Below are 16,168 nucleotides of genomic sequence, written 5' to 3' on the forward strand. Positions count from 1 at the left end.
ACAGTATTTACTTTGTGTACCTTGTATAGCTTTTAACAGAAGCCTCAGGTAACTTCAAAATTATGACATTGATCCATTCTTTCTATTACAAATTGCCTGCTTTGGCAAATTCTTATTGAATCAGAGGAAATTCTCGGTTGCCATTCTGAACAAGGTATGTGTGAGCGGATTTGATACTACAGGAGTGTTCTTACGGGTAGAAATTTTTTTTTTTTTTTTTTTTTTTGGCTTCTTTTGAATTTGTGGGAGAGTAGGAACGAATTCAAGCGGGCACACAGGAAGCGACGTCACTGGGTGGCCCAGAGGGAGCACTTTCCTGCGAGAAAGATCTGTCCTGCGTTGGTCTTTTCTGGACTTGGACAACAAGCAACATCCTCTGCTGCCCTCTGGAGGCTCTGCAAAGCCCCAGCGCGGAGACCCAACCAGGACCGCGCTCCTGAGGAGCAGGACGCAGCATCTGTGGAATCAGGCACAGACTGCAGAGGGTCACGCTACCCACTGAGCTGGCCACCGCCTCAACCGCAGATTTACATAGACCGAAATAAAAATTAGTTCTCAAATGTAGATCGTATGTATTTTCAGTTTTAAAGTTAAGAACATGTACATATGTCTCCAAACCAAGCTGATAGACTTCTTCATAACATTTGGTTTTAAATTTTTTGGTAGTTTCTGTTTTATTTTGATTGCTTTTTCTGCTGGGGCGAGAGTCAAGCGCTACGCCACTGAGCCTCAAGCCCGACCTTCTCGGGGATTTTCACTGTATCATATGAATATGAAATGTTTTAGTTATTTGTGTATGTCTGTAACTCTTGAAGGCTTGTCAGCTTTGTAGATAAGCTCATGCATTTTAAATCTATCTATGTATTCCTCCCATGTCTAGCCTTTTCTTTTCTGTCAAGTTAGTATGAAAGAATGACATTTAAGAGTAGTCCTAGGAGAAGCCACTAAAATGCACTCTGTGGGCTGTGGATTAACTCAGTGATGGAGTACACTCTCTCTCCCTCACCCTCTCCCTCTCTCTCTCTCTCTCTCTCTCTCTCTCTCTCTCTCTCACACACACACACACACACACATGAGAGAGAATAAAACCTTCACTTGATTTGTAAGTATGTCATTCTGAAGCATGCTTATAATCCAAAACTTTTGCACAGCAAAGCAAATTCCCCTAAGAAACAATGGAAACTCAGATGATTCACCCACAAAAATACTCATATAAAATGATTATAATACTTTAATATAATACAAAATAGTAAAGAAAATACAAAGTATCAGAAAAAAAACAAATTAACTGCACTGACCTTTTGAAAACCTTGCTGGCTGCGAGGACAAGAGCACTGCTGTGTAGGAGACGTCGACGCTCCCTAATGCACCACTGCTGTCCAGGGGCTCAGCGGGATCCTTTTCTGTTCTTACAACCTTACCACAGGAGCCATTCGATGACACCTGCTTGCCTCCATTTTAGGGTTCCATGGAAGCGTGACAGTGCATTGTTAGGCAGGTTCACCACTCACCCTGCTGCAGGTACATTTGGGTGTTGCTTTTCTACAAAATTCTTCACCATTTCCCACACCTTACACTTCTCCCTAATCTCATAAGGAATTCCTCTGCCTTTTGCTTCTCCTCCTCTGCAGATGTGAAGATGAGATAGACAAGATCTTCTCCACAACCTCACCCATGCTCCTGCAGAGTGAGGGAGGGAGGGAGGGAAGGGGGAGGGAGAGAAATAGGGAATGAGGAAGGGAAGGAGGGAGGGAAGGAGGAGACAGTGAAGGAGGAAGGGAAATAAGGAGGGAGGGACTGAGGGAGGGAAAGGGAGAAGGAGAGAGGAGAGGGAGAGGCAGAGGGAGGGAGAAGAGAGGGAGAGGGAGAGAGAGGAGAGGGAGAGGCCAAAGGCTCAGCTGACATTTGGCATCACACACTATTCATACCAAAGATGTCACTCATTTATCAAGTTAAAACTTATTCTGAGGAATACTCACAGAACAAATCACTTGCAATTCAAGATACACAGATATATACATATATTTATATCTATATCTATCTGTTTATCTATCTATCTATATATCAGCAGCAAATGAAAAGTTTAGTATAGGTGAAATTTTAAAATATCTATAACATAATGTGAATAAATTTAAAAGTGATAATGGTCACATTTTATTAGAATAAAAATTGTCTGGAGTCAAGTGGAAAAAATAATTTATTGCAGATTCTTTTACACATTAACATGGAACATTTATACATATATTGATATGTTGATATGAAATAGTAAATTTAAAGAGAAGCCTTTTTACAGAAAGGTATCTGCACTATACTTTATAAAGGTAGGTATCAATAAATTACTAGAGACAGTTTTAGAACAACAAGCCAATTATTTTGATAGAAACGCACTCTGCACTGCAATCGAACAGCTTTCCGGGGTGATGCCTTTGATGAAACCGCATTTTCCTAAGCCAAGAAGAAAAGGCTGATTTCTGGGAGGAAAGCCAGAAAGGACGGCTCTAGGTGCGGCGCATTTCCAGTTTGCCTCTTGGGGGTGACTAGGGGCCCTAGGGGCTCTGTCAGGTGGCCCGAGCTGACGTACCAGCTACCGCGAGCAGCGCGGACTCCTGTGCAGCTGCATGCGGCTGCCCTGGTCACCACGGGGAGGCGGTGCAGAGGGCAGCCTGTGGGGCGGGAGGCCGCGACCAAAAAGACCGGGACCACATAGTCTGCGTTTCCAGAGGGAGTCTGCATACTACAAAATAGTCACTCTTTTCTCAGCAGGGTATATTAACTCTTCAGACATTTCAAAATAAACTGTATTTTCCCTAAATCTTAGAATTCATTCTTTAGAAAATGATTTCTATAACAATATACACCAACATGATATAAATTTTGTTCTATGTTATAGTCATTAAAATATACATACATGCATATATATGGAATATATATATATATATATATATATGGATATATGGATATATCTAGTGCCAAATACTGTTCAGTTTCCTTTACTTCAACAAATATTGTAATTCAACAAATGTTTATTGGGCGGCTACTATTAGCAGATCATCATTTTAGGTAAAACGCACAGTAGACATGAAGACACAGAAGTTCACAACACCCACATTAGAAGCCAAACTTCTGATAATCTACCAAAACCACAGAAATACTCAGAAGCGGAGCGAGAGTTAAGTGACGACAGCACAGGAGCCCTGCGGAGGAAATGACGGGCAGACCGGGAGGTGGTGACGCCTCGCGCAGGGCGGAAGAGCCCCTGGCTCGGCACGCGTCGCAGACCCCGGCGGCGCCCTGGGACACCTCATCTCACAAGCTGCCGTTCAGTTGTCCTCCTGGCCTGTTCCCTTCAAAAAATGGAAGAAAAGACGTTGATGTGGGGTGAGAAAGCCTGCCCCGGATATTTTTCTTTCTAGGAACAGGGTCTGCGTTTGTATCCATAACGTCCCACCATCCGTGGCAACCACAGTTCAGGGTGACACTGTTCTTCAGGCCACCCAAAAGAGATCCCGACACTTGGGTGCAGCAGGCTCTGTGCTCAGGCACTCTCGGCGCTCATGCCGACCTCACAGACAAACGATTTCAAGTCACAATAACTGAACCACGACACATGTTCACAAACGTGGCATTCTGTTCCCTTTCGGATCTGCCATATTCTTCTTCAAAAAGCATTTTTAGAGGGTGCCGACATACATTTGAAAATCGTGATAGGTAATCTCACGCCCCTCCAAAGAGCTCCTGATACGGGGAACAACAGCTCAGCCGGGCGTCCGCGCAGCCCATCCAGCAGCGGGAGGCCCCGCCAGCGCGAGCGTGAGCTCCGCTCTGCGGCCAGGCTGCCCACACGGTGCTGCAAGGCCTGCGCACCACACAGTGCTCCTAACAGCCTGAAGCATCCCTGCGGAGTCATTTAGAACCTGGTAGAGTACATGTCATTCGAGTCTCTTGATAAGACTCAGGAGGGATTGGATTTTAAGAAATCCTAACATATCCCACAAGGAGATACTCCAGCTCTCAGGAAAACCTAAAGCTTTAAGAAGTTCACCGGCAGACGGTTTGGAGAATAGCCACTTTGCACAACCATGGGGAGGAGGCATAAGCGCAGCCTCCTCAGCCTCGGCGTTTGGCTTTAATTTCATAAAAGGACAAAATCTGGCAACCACACAGCATCCTCTAAAATATTGTTAATGTTCCCACTGGCTCAGTAATTCCTCAGTTACACCCACCAGCTTACTAAGAGTTAATTTCTGTAAGATGGACCTTTTCCAAATAAAACACATTTTCAGTGGTTGGGTAATCATAAAAGGCAGAATGGGATCCACCACTCATACCTCTGCTCCTGTGCTTTTTCTGGAGAGGAACCAAACCTGCATGGGCTCCTTTTTGCCCTTCATGGACACTGGGCCTCTGTGCTCCAGATGGAATTGCGGGTCTGAGTTTTCTGGAGACATAAGACACCTGAAAGACGGGCCGGGGAGACAAGGAGAGAGGGACAAGTTATAACTGAGAGAGCAAGAAGACCCGAGCCGCATTGCAATTCGGTGATGGTCATGGTAGCAGTAGTGACACCAGAGATCCCTAAGGTGGCTCGCTTAAGTGGGGACACCGGTACAACCTTCTCAAATGCAAAACAAACCTCAACGTGGCGGCGGTCGGGGTAGAGGGAGGAACTTTCAAACCTACATAACAAGACTACCCAAGTCGGCCCCATGCAGGGCATGCCTGCCCTGCCCTGCAGGGAACAGCGAACGCCTTCCGCCCACCTGTATGTGTACTCAGACACATTTATTTTCCCCTTCTCTCCTGTGGTTTCTGTTCTGCTGGTCAGGTTGACAGTATTTCCAAAGAGACAATAGCGAGGCATCCGCTGTCCGATGACACCTGTCACCACTTCCCCTGTATGGATTCCTATTGTAATCTGCAGAAAGCAAAGCTTGGCTTTAATAACATTGATCACAAACACACACACATATACACACACATGCACACGCATATGCACGTGTGTGTGCGCACACACACGCACATGGGCACACGTGTGCACACATGCACACACTTTACATTACAGAGTAAGAGAGAATCATTACATAAAAATGTGAGAATTTGAAAGGCTCCAAAGATTTTACAGGCAGCTCCAAAACCCCTCCCTTTCTCTCTCAAAAGAAACAGTAAGAAACAGTGGAGGTGTGGCAGCTTCAAGGACGTGGACTGCACACTTGTAGGAGGTGAAGGGCAGAGGACGGGACTGTGCACAGGGCAGCAGGAGGTGGTTGTTTTAAATCTCATCCTCAAGACCTTCAGTATATGGAACAGACTAGATAACTTAAAATAAGACATACATCTCCCATCTATTGAAAGTAATGCCACAGGTGCAGTGAATTGTGCTCTTTATTTCTGTTAACCTGTCCTTCCTTGTAGGTGCAAGTGACACTCTGATCGAGTGTGGAGGCCAGCTATCCACAAAGCCTTCCACCTACATTGCCCACCGACCTGCACAGATTCGCCATCGACTTGAACTTGGCCGGCGATTTCCATCATGTCCAAGGCCAGGTGGCAGATGGACCGTGCGTGGTGCCCACACGGCTCTGGTAAGCCACTCACTGTCATGTATTTGTCCCCAACAGTCTCCACCTAATAGGGCACACAAGGGAGAGGCTCACTGGTAACTGCAAAAATGACTATTTCATTTGTCACTCTAATAAAAATACTTCTCAGGGTTATCAACAACTTTAAACACTCCCTGCTATTGTTTCCTTTTAAATTCTGATATGTAGAACCCTAACAAGATGAAACTTTGTAATTATCCGGAATTTCCATACCTGGCACCGAGAGTCTGAGATTATGGCCACATGCAGACTGATTTAGTTTTCCTCTAGTAAGCAATTACTTTCCACTTGCGATCCTCTCATGATGCTGTAGAGAAATCACCTGACTTTACCCCAAAATGACGATGGTTTGAAGGCCCAAAGGCCACGGCCTGCAGTTCAGTGATCCATCCTGCCCACTAACTGCTGACTTTTATGATGTGCTCACCAAGGCCCACACTGTCTCGAAACTAACTTCACAATAAATAGTCCCTGCGAAACTGCGTCACGCTGGTGACCGGAGGGTCTACTTAGCACTCTTGCCTTTATAAAGCAATATTCCACTGGCTTTACTTTTCCATTATTATATTTGCTTCTACTTGAAACAAAGGACAGAGCTGCCTTATAAATGTTTATCTTCACATTGATGTTATCTAAAACCAAACCTGCGTCCCAGGACACTTCCCGAGCTCCACAACTTCTTTCATTGCAAAATATTTATGCATTTCAGAAGGAATGTCTCTTGCCAGCACTCCGGTGCCAGCTCCGTTTATACGAAATGTGACGAACAACCTGCATGGAGGGCTAAGCTAAGTGCACTTGGGCCGCTAGCCAGGGAGCCGGCTGTCCGGGAGACAGTCATTTTGGGGACAAGGAAGAGAAAGTAGTAACAGGAGATAACTGCTAAGGAAATGCTAACAAGTGGCCACAAGGCAGCTCAGTGTACCACGGTTGTGGCCACAGTGCCACCCTGTGGGTTCTTACAGAGGGGGAGCTTAGAAGCCCAGACTCGGAAGACCACCGCGGTGTGCTCTCAGGAGAGGAGGACTTGCCTTATAAACAAACGGGTTCTTGCGAGAGTCAGTCAGTGTGTCAAACCTGGTGTACAGGTCATTGAGAAGGTTCACAATCTTCATGGCCCCTTCTCCAGATGCGTGCTTGCTACAGAAGGCGTTGAAGCCCACGATGCCGCTGAAGAGGATCGTCACATTGTCGTATCTTTTGGCAGGCACGGGACGTTTGTGCCTCAGCTCGTTGGCGACAGATGGGGGCAGGACGGAGTACAGCAGCCTGTTGGCATTGGGAGAAGGTCTCTGTGAGGGAACACCACTAGCAGTGTGTCTGCTAGCCTAGCACAGACCACCCGTGCCGCTCGCTCTGGGTTCTGATACGACACTCTAAGAGAAAAGATTTTACTTTAATTTTTTTTCAAAATTTTATTTTGAAGAGTAAAATCAAGAGCAAGAAAAACAAAAGCAAAAACAGAAACAGGGTAACTTACAACAATACATACATTACAGATTCTCAAAACAAGAATACCTGATTAACAGTGATTGATATAATATCTAACTGTATCATCAAATCTGTTGCTCAGATTAACAGATAGAGCTATGCAAGATGGGACATATGATTGAAAATCATCACATGCTTTCAAGAACTCTTAAATTTTTGTTCTTGTCTCTCATTTTCTTTTCCTACCTTTAAAAAATTTTTACTTTAAAGAAAGTATAGCAATAGTTGACATGGCATTAGAAATAGTACAAATTTAGAAGACCAACATGACAGGTATTTCAAGCATGGTTTTAGTGTTACACATTGCTGTCCTCAGTGTAGTTGCTTAGTTCACAGATATCAACATAGAGAGTTAGTCAGGGTGAGAATTCTACCCACTGACTACTATTTTCAAAAACCTGATGGAAATTTTTAGGACCATTGCCTTATCCATCTTGTATATATACATATATGATTTTGTCCCTACCTTATTTCCTAACTTCTCCTTTCTCTCTTTGTTGTTGAAACCTTAAGTTCTGCTTCTTTCCATTTAACTATGTCTGTTATACCTTTAAGTTTTCATTTCTTCTTTCAAGTTCTACACTAGGGAGGCAATACAATATTTACCCATGTGGGTCTGGTTTATGTCACTTATGAGTATAGCTTCAAGTTGTGTCCACTTACATATAAAGGCTTTGAGTTTGTTTTTCTTTATAACTGAGTAATACTCCATTGTATAAAAACCCCACATCTTTTTCATCCATTCGTCAGGTGATGGTCATTTTGGTTGTGTCCAAGATTTGGCTAACACAAATTGTGCTGCTGTAAACATAGGCGCACCTGTATCACTATGATATGATGTTTTCAATTCTTTTGGGAAAATTTCCAGTAGGGGAATAGCAGGTTTGAATGGGATTTTCAGTGCTAGTGTTTTGAGCAGTCTCCACACTGATTTCCATAATGTTTGCACCAGACTACATGCCCACCAGCTGTGGAGAAGGGTTCCTTTTTCCCTCAGTGTCTCCAATATTTCTTGTTGGTTGTTTTCCTTATGATAGCCGTTCTTTCTCTGGTGAGATGGTATCTCACTATTGTTTTAATTTGCATTTCTTGAATGGCCAGTGATGTGGAGCATTTTTTCATGGATTTATTCGCCTCTTTAATTTCTTCTGAGAAGTGTACATTCATCTCAGAGGCCCATTTTTGGATTGGGTCCTTGAGTTTTGGGACTCCGATTTTTTTTTATTTCTTTATACATTCTAGACAGAAGACCTTTGTCTGAGTGATTATTAGTTAAGATTTTTTTACATGTTTGTGGGCTGTCTTTTCATTCTGTTGGTAATTTCTTTTGACACTTTGTAAAATTAGCCAGAGAGACAGACAGACAGACAGGGACAGAGAGACAAAGAGATGCAAACAAGGACAGGGCGAGAGACAGAGGGGAGAGCTAGAAAGAGAGAGACAGCAACAGACACAGAGAGGAGACAGTCAGAGAGACAGAGGAGACACAGAGACAGAGACAGAAAGACATAGAAAGGAGAGACAGAGGAGAGAGAGAGAGAGAGAAAGAGAGAAAAGGAGAGACAGAAGGAATACGGAAATCACTTATTTTTTTAATCTATTTTATGTCTGCAAACCCAAGCCAATTCTAGTCAAAGCAAAAGCAGGCAATCGAATAAGCTGAAAACCCAGGCCTCGCTGTAGCTGGTATCCAAAGCATCACTGAGGTCCTCTGTTCGGACTCTTCTGTTTTGCAATTCTCAGCATGCAAGCTGTCACTATTACAGCCTGAAGCCCTGACAGAGTGAAAGCAGAACCCTGCAGGCCGCTCAGGCACGAGCGGTTTAGCCCGGTCGCGGCACGTCACAGCGCACAAAGCAGGCCAGCTCTGTGGGCTCAGCAGGCCTCACTCTTCCGTGGAAGTAGCTGACAGAGGCAAGCGGATGTTGTTCTAGATGAGAAAATGCGTTCTTTCTGCAGGAAATACTCGCACTACTACAGCGCGTGCTGCGCACAGGCACGCAGCACCCAGGAGGGGGAGCTGACGGGTCCAGACGAGAGATGCTCAAACTACGTGAGCGACGGCTTTTTATCTAAAGACTCAGCAACGAGTGAGGCTTTCTTGTCTCGCGGCTCCCCAGATCAAAGAACGAAGCTTAAATGTACAGAACGGACTAGAGAACATTCTCATCATTTATTTTTAACAACTAAGCAGAGAACATACTGTAAAATAGTAAGGCAACTTTTGAAGATCAAAAGTAAACAGCAGAACTAGTTAGCTTTAAAGAAAATTAACAATGAATGGTTTATCACAAAATCACCTTGAAAGCAAATATTTGTGAAAGGTCTAATTCTAATCTAACATTCTCAAAAGTGAGAATTCTTGAAGTGCCATCACTCTAAACAGTACAAAAAGACTCAAAAGTGGGCGCCACCTTGGGAAACCCACACAAAGAAGGGTCCCGGGTAAGCGCAGATCAGCACCTCATACTGTGGGCAGCCACCCTGCCAAGGCCAGCAGTGCCTGCGCCGGGCTCCTGGCCTAGAGAGAGAGGTCAACACTGCCTGCCCTGAGGAATTAAGGGCAAAGTGAATAAGGGGTGTTTCCAATAAAATATAAAATATATGAGGGTTTGTTGCACTTTAAATTGTGCATTGTTAGAGTATCAATTAGTTGTCTGGACCTTAAATGTCCCCCAAAGGCCCAAGCACAGTGGCTACTGGGAAGTACTAGAACCTGGTAGAATCAGCCGTGCAGATGGGGTGCACGCCCTCATGGTGCACTTGGAAGCTGTCTCCGCCCCTCGGTGGCGTCCCAGAAGGCTCCCCTGCTGAGTTCTCCCACTCTGCTGGGCCATGGCATGCGCAAAGGCGGAGCAATCAAGGGGCCACGGACTGAGACCTCCGAAGCTGTGGCCCAAGTTCACGTTCTTCCTTTTAAGCTGATGCTCTTAGGTATGTGTTACAGTGACGGAAAGCTGCCTACCAAAACTGCAAACGTAGGCACTAGGAAACACTGAGGCACAGCACAAAGAACAAGAAACTTTGGGGGAGGGGAGGGTTATAACATAAAAAGCAGACAGCACGTTGAGGACCTCAGACTTACAAACCTGTGCAACCACAGTTCTAGGCGCAGTCTTGCAAGCTCCATGGAAAAGTGTGATTGTCCCTGGATGGAATTGTGCCACATGCCAAGCAAGCAAATATACCCGAGTTGTTGTGCAGGAAACAGGAGACTTCGTGTTTCTTTCCTGCATCCTTGCTGGCATTTGCAAGATAGAGAGCAAGTGTCCTTGAAGGAAGGGAGCCCAGCTTTCAGCCTTGGGGCAGAGCCAAGGCGCGCCAGTAAGGAGCCATGCTCCGGAGTCCTCCATCTCAGCTGTGCTATGACCACGGTGAGCTGCTGGATTTTCTTGTGTGCAGTCTCCGCGCACGGCACCTGCACAGGTGCCACGTGAGAGAGGAGTGCGAGCGGTGCTGCTAGGATCGTGGGTGCTTTCAAGGACTATGGTGACTGTAATGGGGACGGAGGCAGCGTGGTGGGATTCCACAGTGATGTAGCCTCCAGATTTACACATATGAGCACCACAGGGAACCTGGGTCAGGGCTCGAACACACAGGCAGGACTCGAGGCTTTTCACTAATATGCAGAAGCATGGAAATAGTAGTAGGCATGATGGATACTCATTTAAATCTATAACTTGAAAAGGATGTATTTTTGTAATGTCACTTGCCTATATTTCATAATTCAGTTTATCATTCACATCAAAAGGGTAGCTTTGGGTTTTTACATTTTACTAATTTATGTCACCACATATGTACTACCTTTGTAAATGACATTATAATTAGAAGCACAGGGATTGCTTAAATAATATAATTTGCAGTTATGTGAAGAAATCTTCTAAAATGTAAGTAGACGGTTCAGCATAACCCAACACCCCAGATGATGACCCTCTGCCCGAATGAATGAATGGATAGATGAGGACTTGGACTCTCTGCATTTGAATCACTCTCACATTTTTCACTGAGCTATTTTGGCACATACTCTTTTACTCTGGCTTCTAAAACTAGAATATATTTTTTTCCTATGATTAAAACTGATTTTATTTCCTTATGCACAACCAAAGCCAAGGTAGGGTTCAGGATATACTTCAGGGTTACAGCACATCCCTAGTGTGCATGATGCTCGGGGTTCAATTACTAAACCCCAAAGCAATGGATGAACAAACCAATGAACGAACACAGAGAGGAGTTTGCCCCTCCTCAGCTACAGCAAGGCCCTGGCCTTTCAGTCTGGCTATCAATCTGACCTATGGCAGGGTAGCGATACACCATGAATAGAGTGTGACCTCCTCGTCCTTACGTGTCTGTCTTCTTCTTTTCATCCTCTAAGGCCCTCAGCGTGAGCTGCAGCCTGTCTGTGAGGATCTCCAGCTCCTGTGTGAGTTTGTACTCCTCCCTGAACTGCTCCCCCAGAAGGACCAGGTCGCGCGTCGCGTCGTGCAGAGGAATGTCACTCAGGTACAGACCCCTCCTGGTCAGGTCGTCCAGGTTCATCACACTGTCACAGACAGAGGCAGAGTCAGTCCCCGGGCACAAGACAGTGCAGCCCGAAGACCGGACCGGCCAGGCAACATCTGGCCAGGTCCTTCCGTTCGAGGGTCAGGCTGAGAGAAAACAGTTCTGGGAGCTGAATTTATAAGATGACCTTATTTTCTCATAAATCTAAAATTCTAAGGTAAGTGAACTTGAATTACATCTTTATCAAGTTGTGTTTCATAGAGCTGTCTTTATAGAAGGTCAGTGTGGAAAGAGCACTGCAGAATCATCTCAGATCCTTAATAGAAGGCTGTGTTTATTATGTAACCTTTTTCTTTATAAAAAGAGGAAAGATACCTATACTCTCTTCTCAGCGGTAATTACTTCTGAGAAACTAGTTCATTATTTGACTGTGGAGTCTATCAATCTTCTAACCGGCTGCTTTTCCCACTGGCTGTAATGTTTACAGGACTACAAGATTTAGTACATCTTCAACTTGTTTTTGCTATGCTTAAAAGCTTTTCTGGCACACACTTTTATGTTATTCTTACATTTACCTCTTAGTTCTTCTATTCTGATTTTCTTTGATAAAATTTTCCTACTTTTCTAAATCATTATTTGATCTTGCTGAATTCCAGGCCTCTTCACAATTTCAGTAATCTGTGGAGCTACATAATATTGTTTATTCATTCAGTGAGACTCTGGTAACTGAAAAGTTCATTGCTTTTAAAATATTTTATTCATAGGTTAAAAAGTCTTAAAGACACTAGTTTGAGTTATTTCAACACAAAGTAACTACTTCCAGTTACTGAGATAATAATTTCCCTACATAGAAAACTTGGGTTATGATTTCACGGAGGACTTCCTGAAAACACAGATGTCTCTTTTGATTTTGTTAAAAAGAATTCAAGCCCTCTTGAGGAAACAACCCTCATGATCTGGAAAGATACTAGGTCACTTGCCAAGTGGTACATAAGACCTGCCCTAAGGAGACAAAACGTAAAATGGAAATGAATGGTTTTAAATGTCCATGCTGACTTAGAAGACTATTAAATTATAACCATTTAATTGTTCTAAAAGATTATATGAATGATTTTTTTTTTTTTTTTTTTTTTTTTTTTTTTGTGGAACTGGGGACTGAACTCAGGCCCTTGCGCTTGCCGGGGAAGCGCTTATTCCACTGAGCCATCTCCTTAGAATGAACTATTAACACAATTGTTTTCTTAGGATGATTATCAAAAATTATTTTATGAGTAAAACTGCTTTAACTTGATCTTGTTTTATCTACTATGGGCACAAATCTTCCTACACACAGCAGCAAGTCTCACAGGACAAACTGAACCCCTAACACGGGGCCAATTTCTGCACACGGCAAGTAACAAGCACATTCCAAATCCTTCTTGTCACACCCTCCAGAAAACCTCCCTTCTCAATGAGCAGGGATTGTCCCTTGTGAGAAACTGTCATTTTACTGAATCTCAACCTGGAGAGAGGCAGAGGAAGAAAATGCTCATTGACAGATGAAATAAGGAGAGATAAATGTAAGTTATTCACTTTTAGAAATTTTATATTTCATAATCTTACCTTTTTAATTTTTACTTTTATATATCTCTCAGGAGAAAGCAATTTTTGTACTTCATGTAATATGTATAATCACAAACAGTATTTAATTCATATTAAATGTACTTCACAACTAATTGGCAATTAATATATTCTTGTCTAGTTTTAAATATTACTTTTGTGAATTCTTCACATACTCCATAGCTACAAAGGTCACCAGACCTTCTCCAGTGCTTGAAGACAGAACCTTCACATGCAAAGAGTTCATGGTGGACACAAAATTGGATTTTTAGCCAGTGCCTTCCCGCAACCAGCTTTCTCAGTGGTTCTTACTGGACAATGAACACACACTGAGCTTGCACAACTGTAAGTCCACAAAATGCCCACACATCACAAGCCCCATGTTTTCTTTTTGCTCTAAAGCAAATTTAGATTCTTTTTCAATTCTTCTGAACTTTTATGCAGGCTTTAAGTAAAATGCTTTCTCATTGTGGAAAATACCAAGTCATAGCCTTGTGCTGCTCTCTTTATTACACAAAGCGTATCTTAATAAATCTCAATTTAATAATATGCATTAATGTATCTGAATGAAGTTTTTTGATAGACTCTTAGGGCTAGAAGCAAGAGTATTTTCATATTCTTTATTGCCACACTACAGCGAAGCTAATTTCCTAAGAGTCAAGCATTTCCACGTATTTATGCTACCCTTTTACATGCTTTATAGAACTGTTTGAAGATATACAGCAAGCACCAGGCAATGAGGCCATGATCTGACAACAAAAGTACTTCAGAAATAGATTTTGATGTGGCCTGTAAAGCATGCCACTTCTGAGTTGATTAATAAGTACCCAGGAAGGTCATTCTTGCTCCAGAGAATCCTATAAAAAGACCAGGAGAACCCACACTCCTGGCATAAGCATACATGAGGGAATAAAAGTTCCTGGGATAAACGGAGGATGGCTTTGATCAGTGGGTGCTGTATGTATGAAATGAAAGATCACACAGAACCCCATTAATACATACATTTAATACACTGTAAGCACTACTCAAAACCTGGGAATGTGGTTGACGCCCTCTGCCAACCAAGGGTGGGGACCTACCTCAGTTACATGCACCCAGCACTGTTACCTTGGTGAACACAGAAACAGAAGGCTGTCCGCTTCGGGCAGGTAGATCATCTGCCCCTTGAGGCGCAGGCAGCTGGCCTCCGTCCCTGTCAGTTCATCCTCACACTCCAGCTTCTCGACGTCCAGCAACCCTTCCTTGGAGATAAGACACAGCCGTGAACTCCTGCGTCTACACTCACCCGCGGCTCCTCAGCACGGGGCTACTCGCCTCTCATGCCACAGTAACCCGAAGGGAGACCAGCCCGGCAGGCACGGGGGAGTGGGAAAAGCCGCCGGCCACCTCCGGGGCTCAGGGCAGCAGCTACCTTCACAGACTTAAATGACAAGATTCTGTGACGCGCTTCACCCTTGATTTTCATGGATGGCTATGGCATAACAGTTCCCTGGTAACAAGACCCAGCTGGAAAATGATCAGCCTGGAAAACTAGCGATTAGCAACACAGCCCCAGGTGGCCCATCCTGGCCTCCCCTGCGTAGGAGAGTAGACACCGAGCAAGGGATGGGCATGCTGGTTAAGGCCAGACTGGGGCTGCTCTTCTGATTTCTGGTTTCCCAGGTGATTGTTCCCTGACTAGGTCTTCTTTTGGGGGAACCAGTGTACTGACAGATAAAACAAGCCAATGCTCAATTCACAGAGCCACTGAAAATAGGCCTAAACACAGACAAATGCACAGGTACGACCTCTGCAGAGAATTGGGGAGTGGGAAGTGTGAACTCTAAGAGAACTGTTTGGCTATAATTAGGACACCGAGGACACAAACTCTAAGCCCTGGACACCACCTAAATTACCAGCTGTGTCAGTGCTTTATCACTTGTATCTTCCTACAAAGGATTGAGAATAATAAACAATTTAAGGAAGAATTAGTCACTGGCTTTGGATCAAGTTAAAAACAAAGAAACAAACAACAACAAAACCCGTTCTTCCTAAAATAAGGCAGCGTACCCCTACTGGGAAGAGAGGGTGGTTTTATTAAATATCATGGGGCTGTCCCATCAAGGCACTCAGCTCGTTCTGCTCTCTGATGCAGGGCTGTGCTCTTCAGCGAAACCCTATGCCACAGCAGTGCGGCCCACAAGCCCATCTGTGAGATTAGGGTTTCACTCTCTTTTAATTTCTCCATCTCACAGCAAGTAGCAGAAGATTGTTTTTCTTCCTAATCATTTCCAAGTGGGACAGCTCACCTGCATACACTTAATGAAATAAGAGTTGGATCACCTTGCTCCTCAAGACGAAAACAGTGTTGATGTGTGAAAGGATCCCATGGAAACTGATATCGATATGAGGGCGAACCAGGGAGAAGACGGACAGAAGGCTGCAATTCCCGGGCTGGAGCTAGAATCAGATAAGGAATCAGATAAGACACTTCCTAAGTTGAAATAAATAGAACATCCTAGGTGCTGTGGAGGAAACTACCCTCGACTATGGACTCAGACGCAACTCAGGGATCAAGCAGACATCAGACAGAAATCTAATGTGATTTCAGATAACCAGCTTATGAGCATAAGTTAATGGAAGTAAATATTTTAATAAAGAGAAAGGATGAAAATGTATCTTCTAAACTGTAGCACGAGGTATTAAATGTCTATGACTTGAAATTGAATGTTAAAAACCCTACAAGTTATCAAGGAACGGCTACTAATAAGAAAAGTAAACAACACTCGGTGATTGCTTATGAGGGAGGAGACATGGAAAGACTCTTGTGGGATCTCTCTCCTGTCAGCACAACAGGGACACAGGCAGACAGTGACACCACAGGGCCACAGGGAGGGACAGGCAAAGGCACCAACATCCACTCTCTGCTTCCAGATTTGTATCTCTGTGCCTTCTCCCATTGGGATGAATCCTGTATTAAAAGTCTCGTTAATTAGAAA

The 16,168-nt window shown here is 44.0% G+C and overlaps 1 protein-coding gene across 2 annotated transcripts in view; it reads right to left on the minus strand.

Annotated features, from left to right (window-relative positions):
* Positions 1-2,179: 2,179 nt before the first annotated feature.
* Gucy1b1 (guanylate cyclase 1 soluble subunit beta 1) overlaps positions 2,180-16,168 on the minus strand; it is a 48,707-nt gene continuing 34,718 nt past the window's right edge. For both annotated transcript variants that reach the window (XM_023723653.1, XM_023723654.1), the window contains 8 exons: positions 15,513-15,629; positions 14,298-14,431; positions 11,434-11,631; positions 6,632-6,869; positions 5,485-5,625; positions 4,761-4,915; positions 4,329-4,455; positions 2,180-3,344 (listed from right to left, as the gene is read on the minus strand). In XM_023723653.1, the coding sequence (XP_023579421.1) occupies positions 3,321-3,344; positions 4,329-4,455; positions 4,761-4,915; positions 5,485-5,625; positions 6,632-6,869; positions 11,434-11,631; positions 14,298-14,431; positions 15,513-15,629 (1,134 nt within the window). In that variant the 3' untranslated portion in view covers positions 2,180-3,320. The remainder of the gene's footprint in view (positions 3,345-4,328; positions 4,456-4,760; positions 4,916-5,484; positions 5,626-6,631; positions 6,870-11,433; positions 11,632-14,297; positions 14,432-15,512; positions 15,630-16,168) is intronic.

The sequence above is a fragment of the Octodon degus genome, unplaced genomic scaffold (assembly GCF_000260255.1).
Source record: "Octodon degus isolate 3935 unplaced genomic scaffold, OctDeg1.0 scaffold00101, whole genome shotgun sequence".
NCBI lineage: Eukaryota > Metazoa > Chordata > Mammalia > Rodentia > Octodontidae > Octodon > Octodon degus.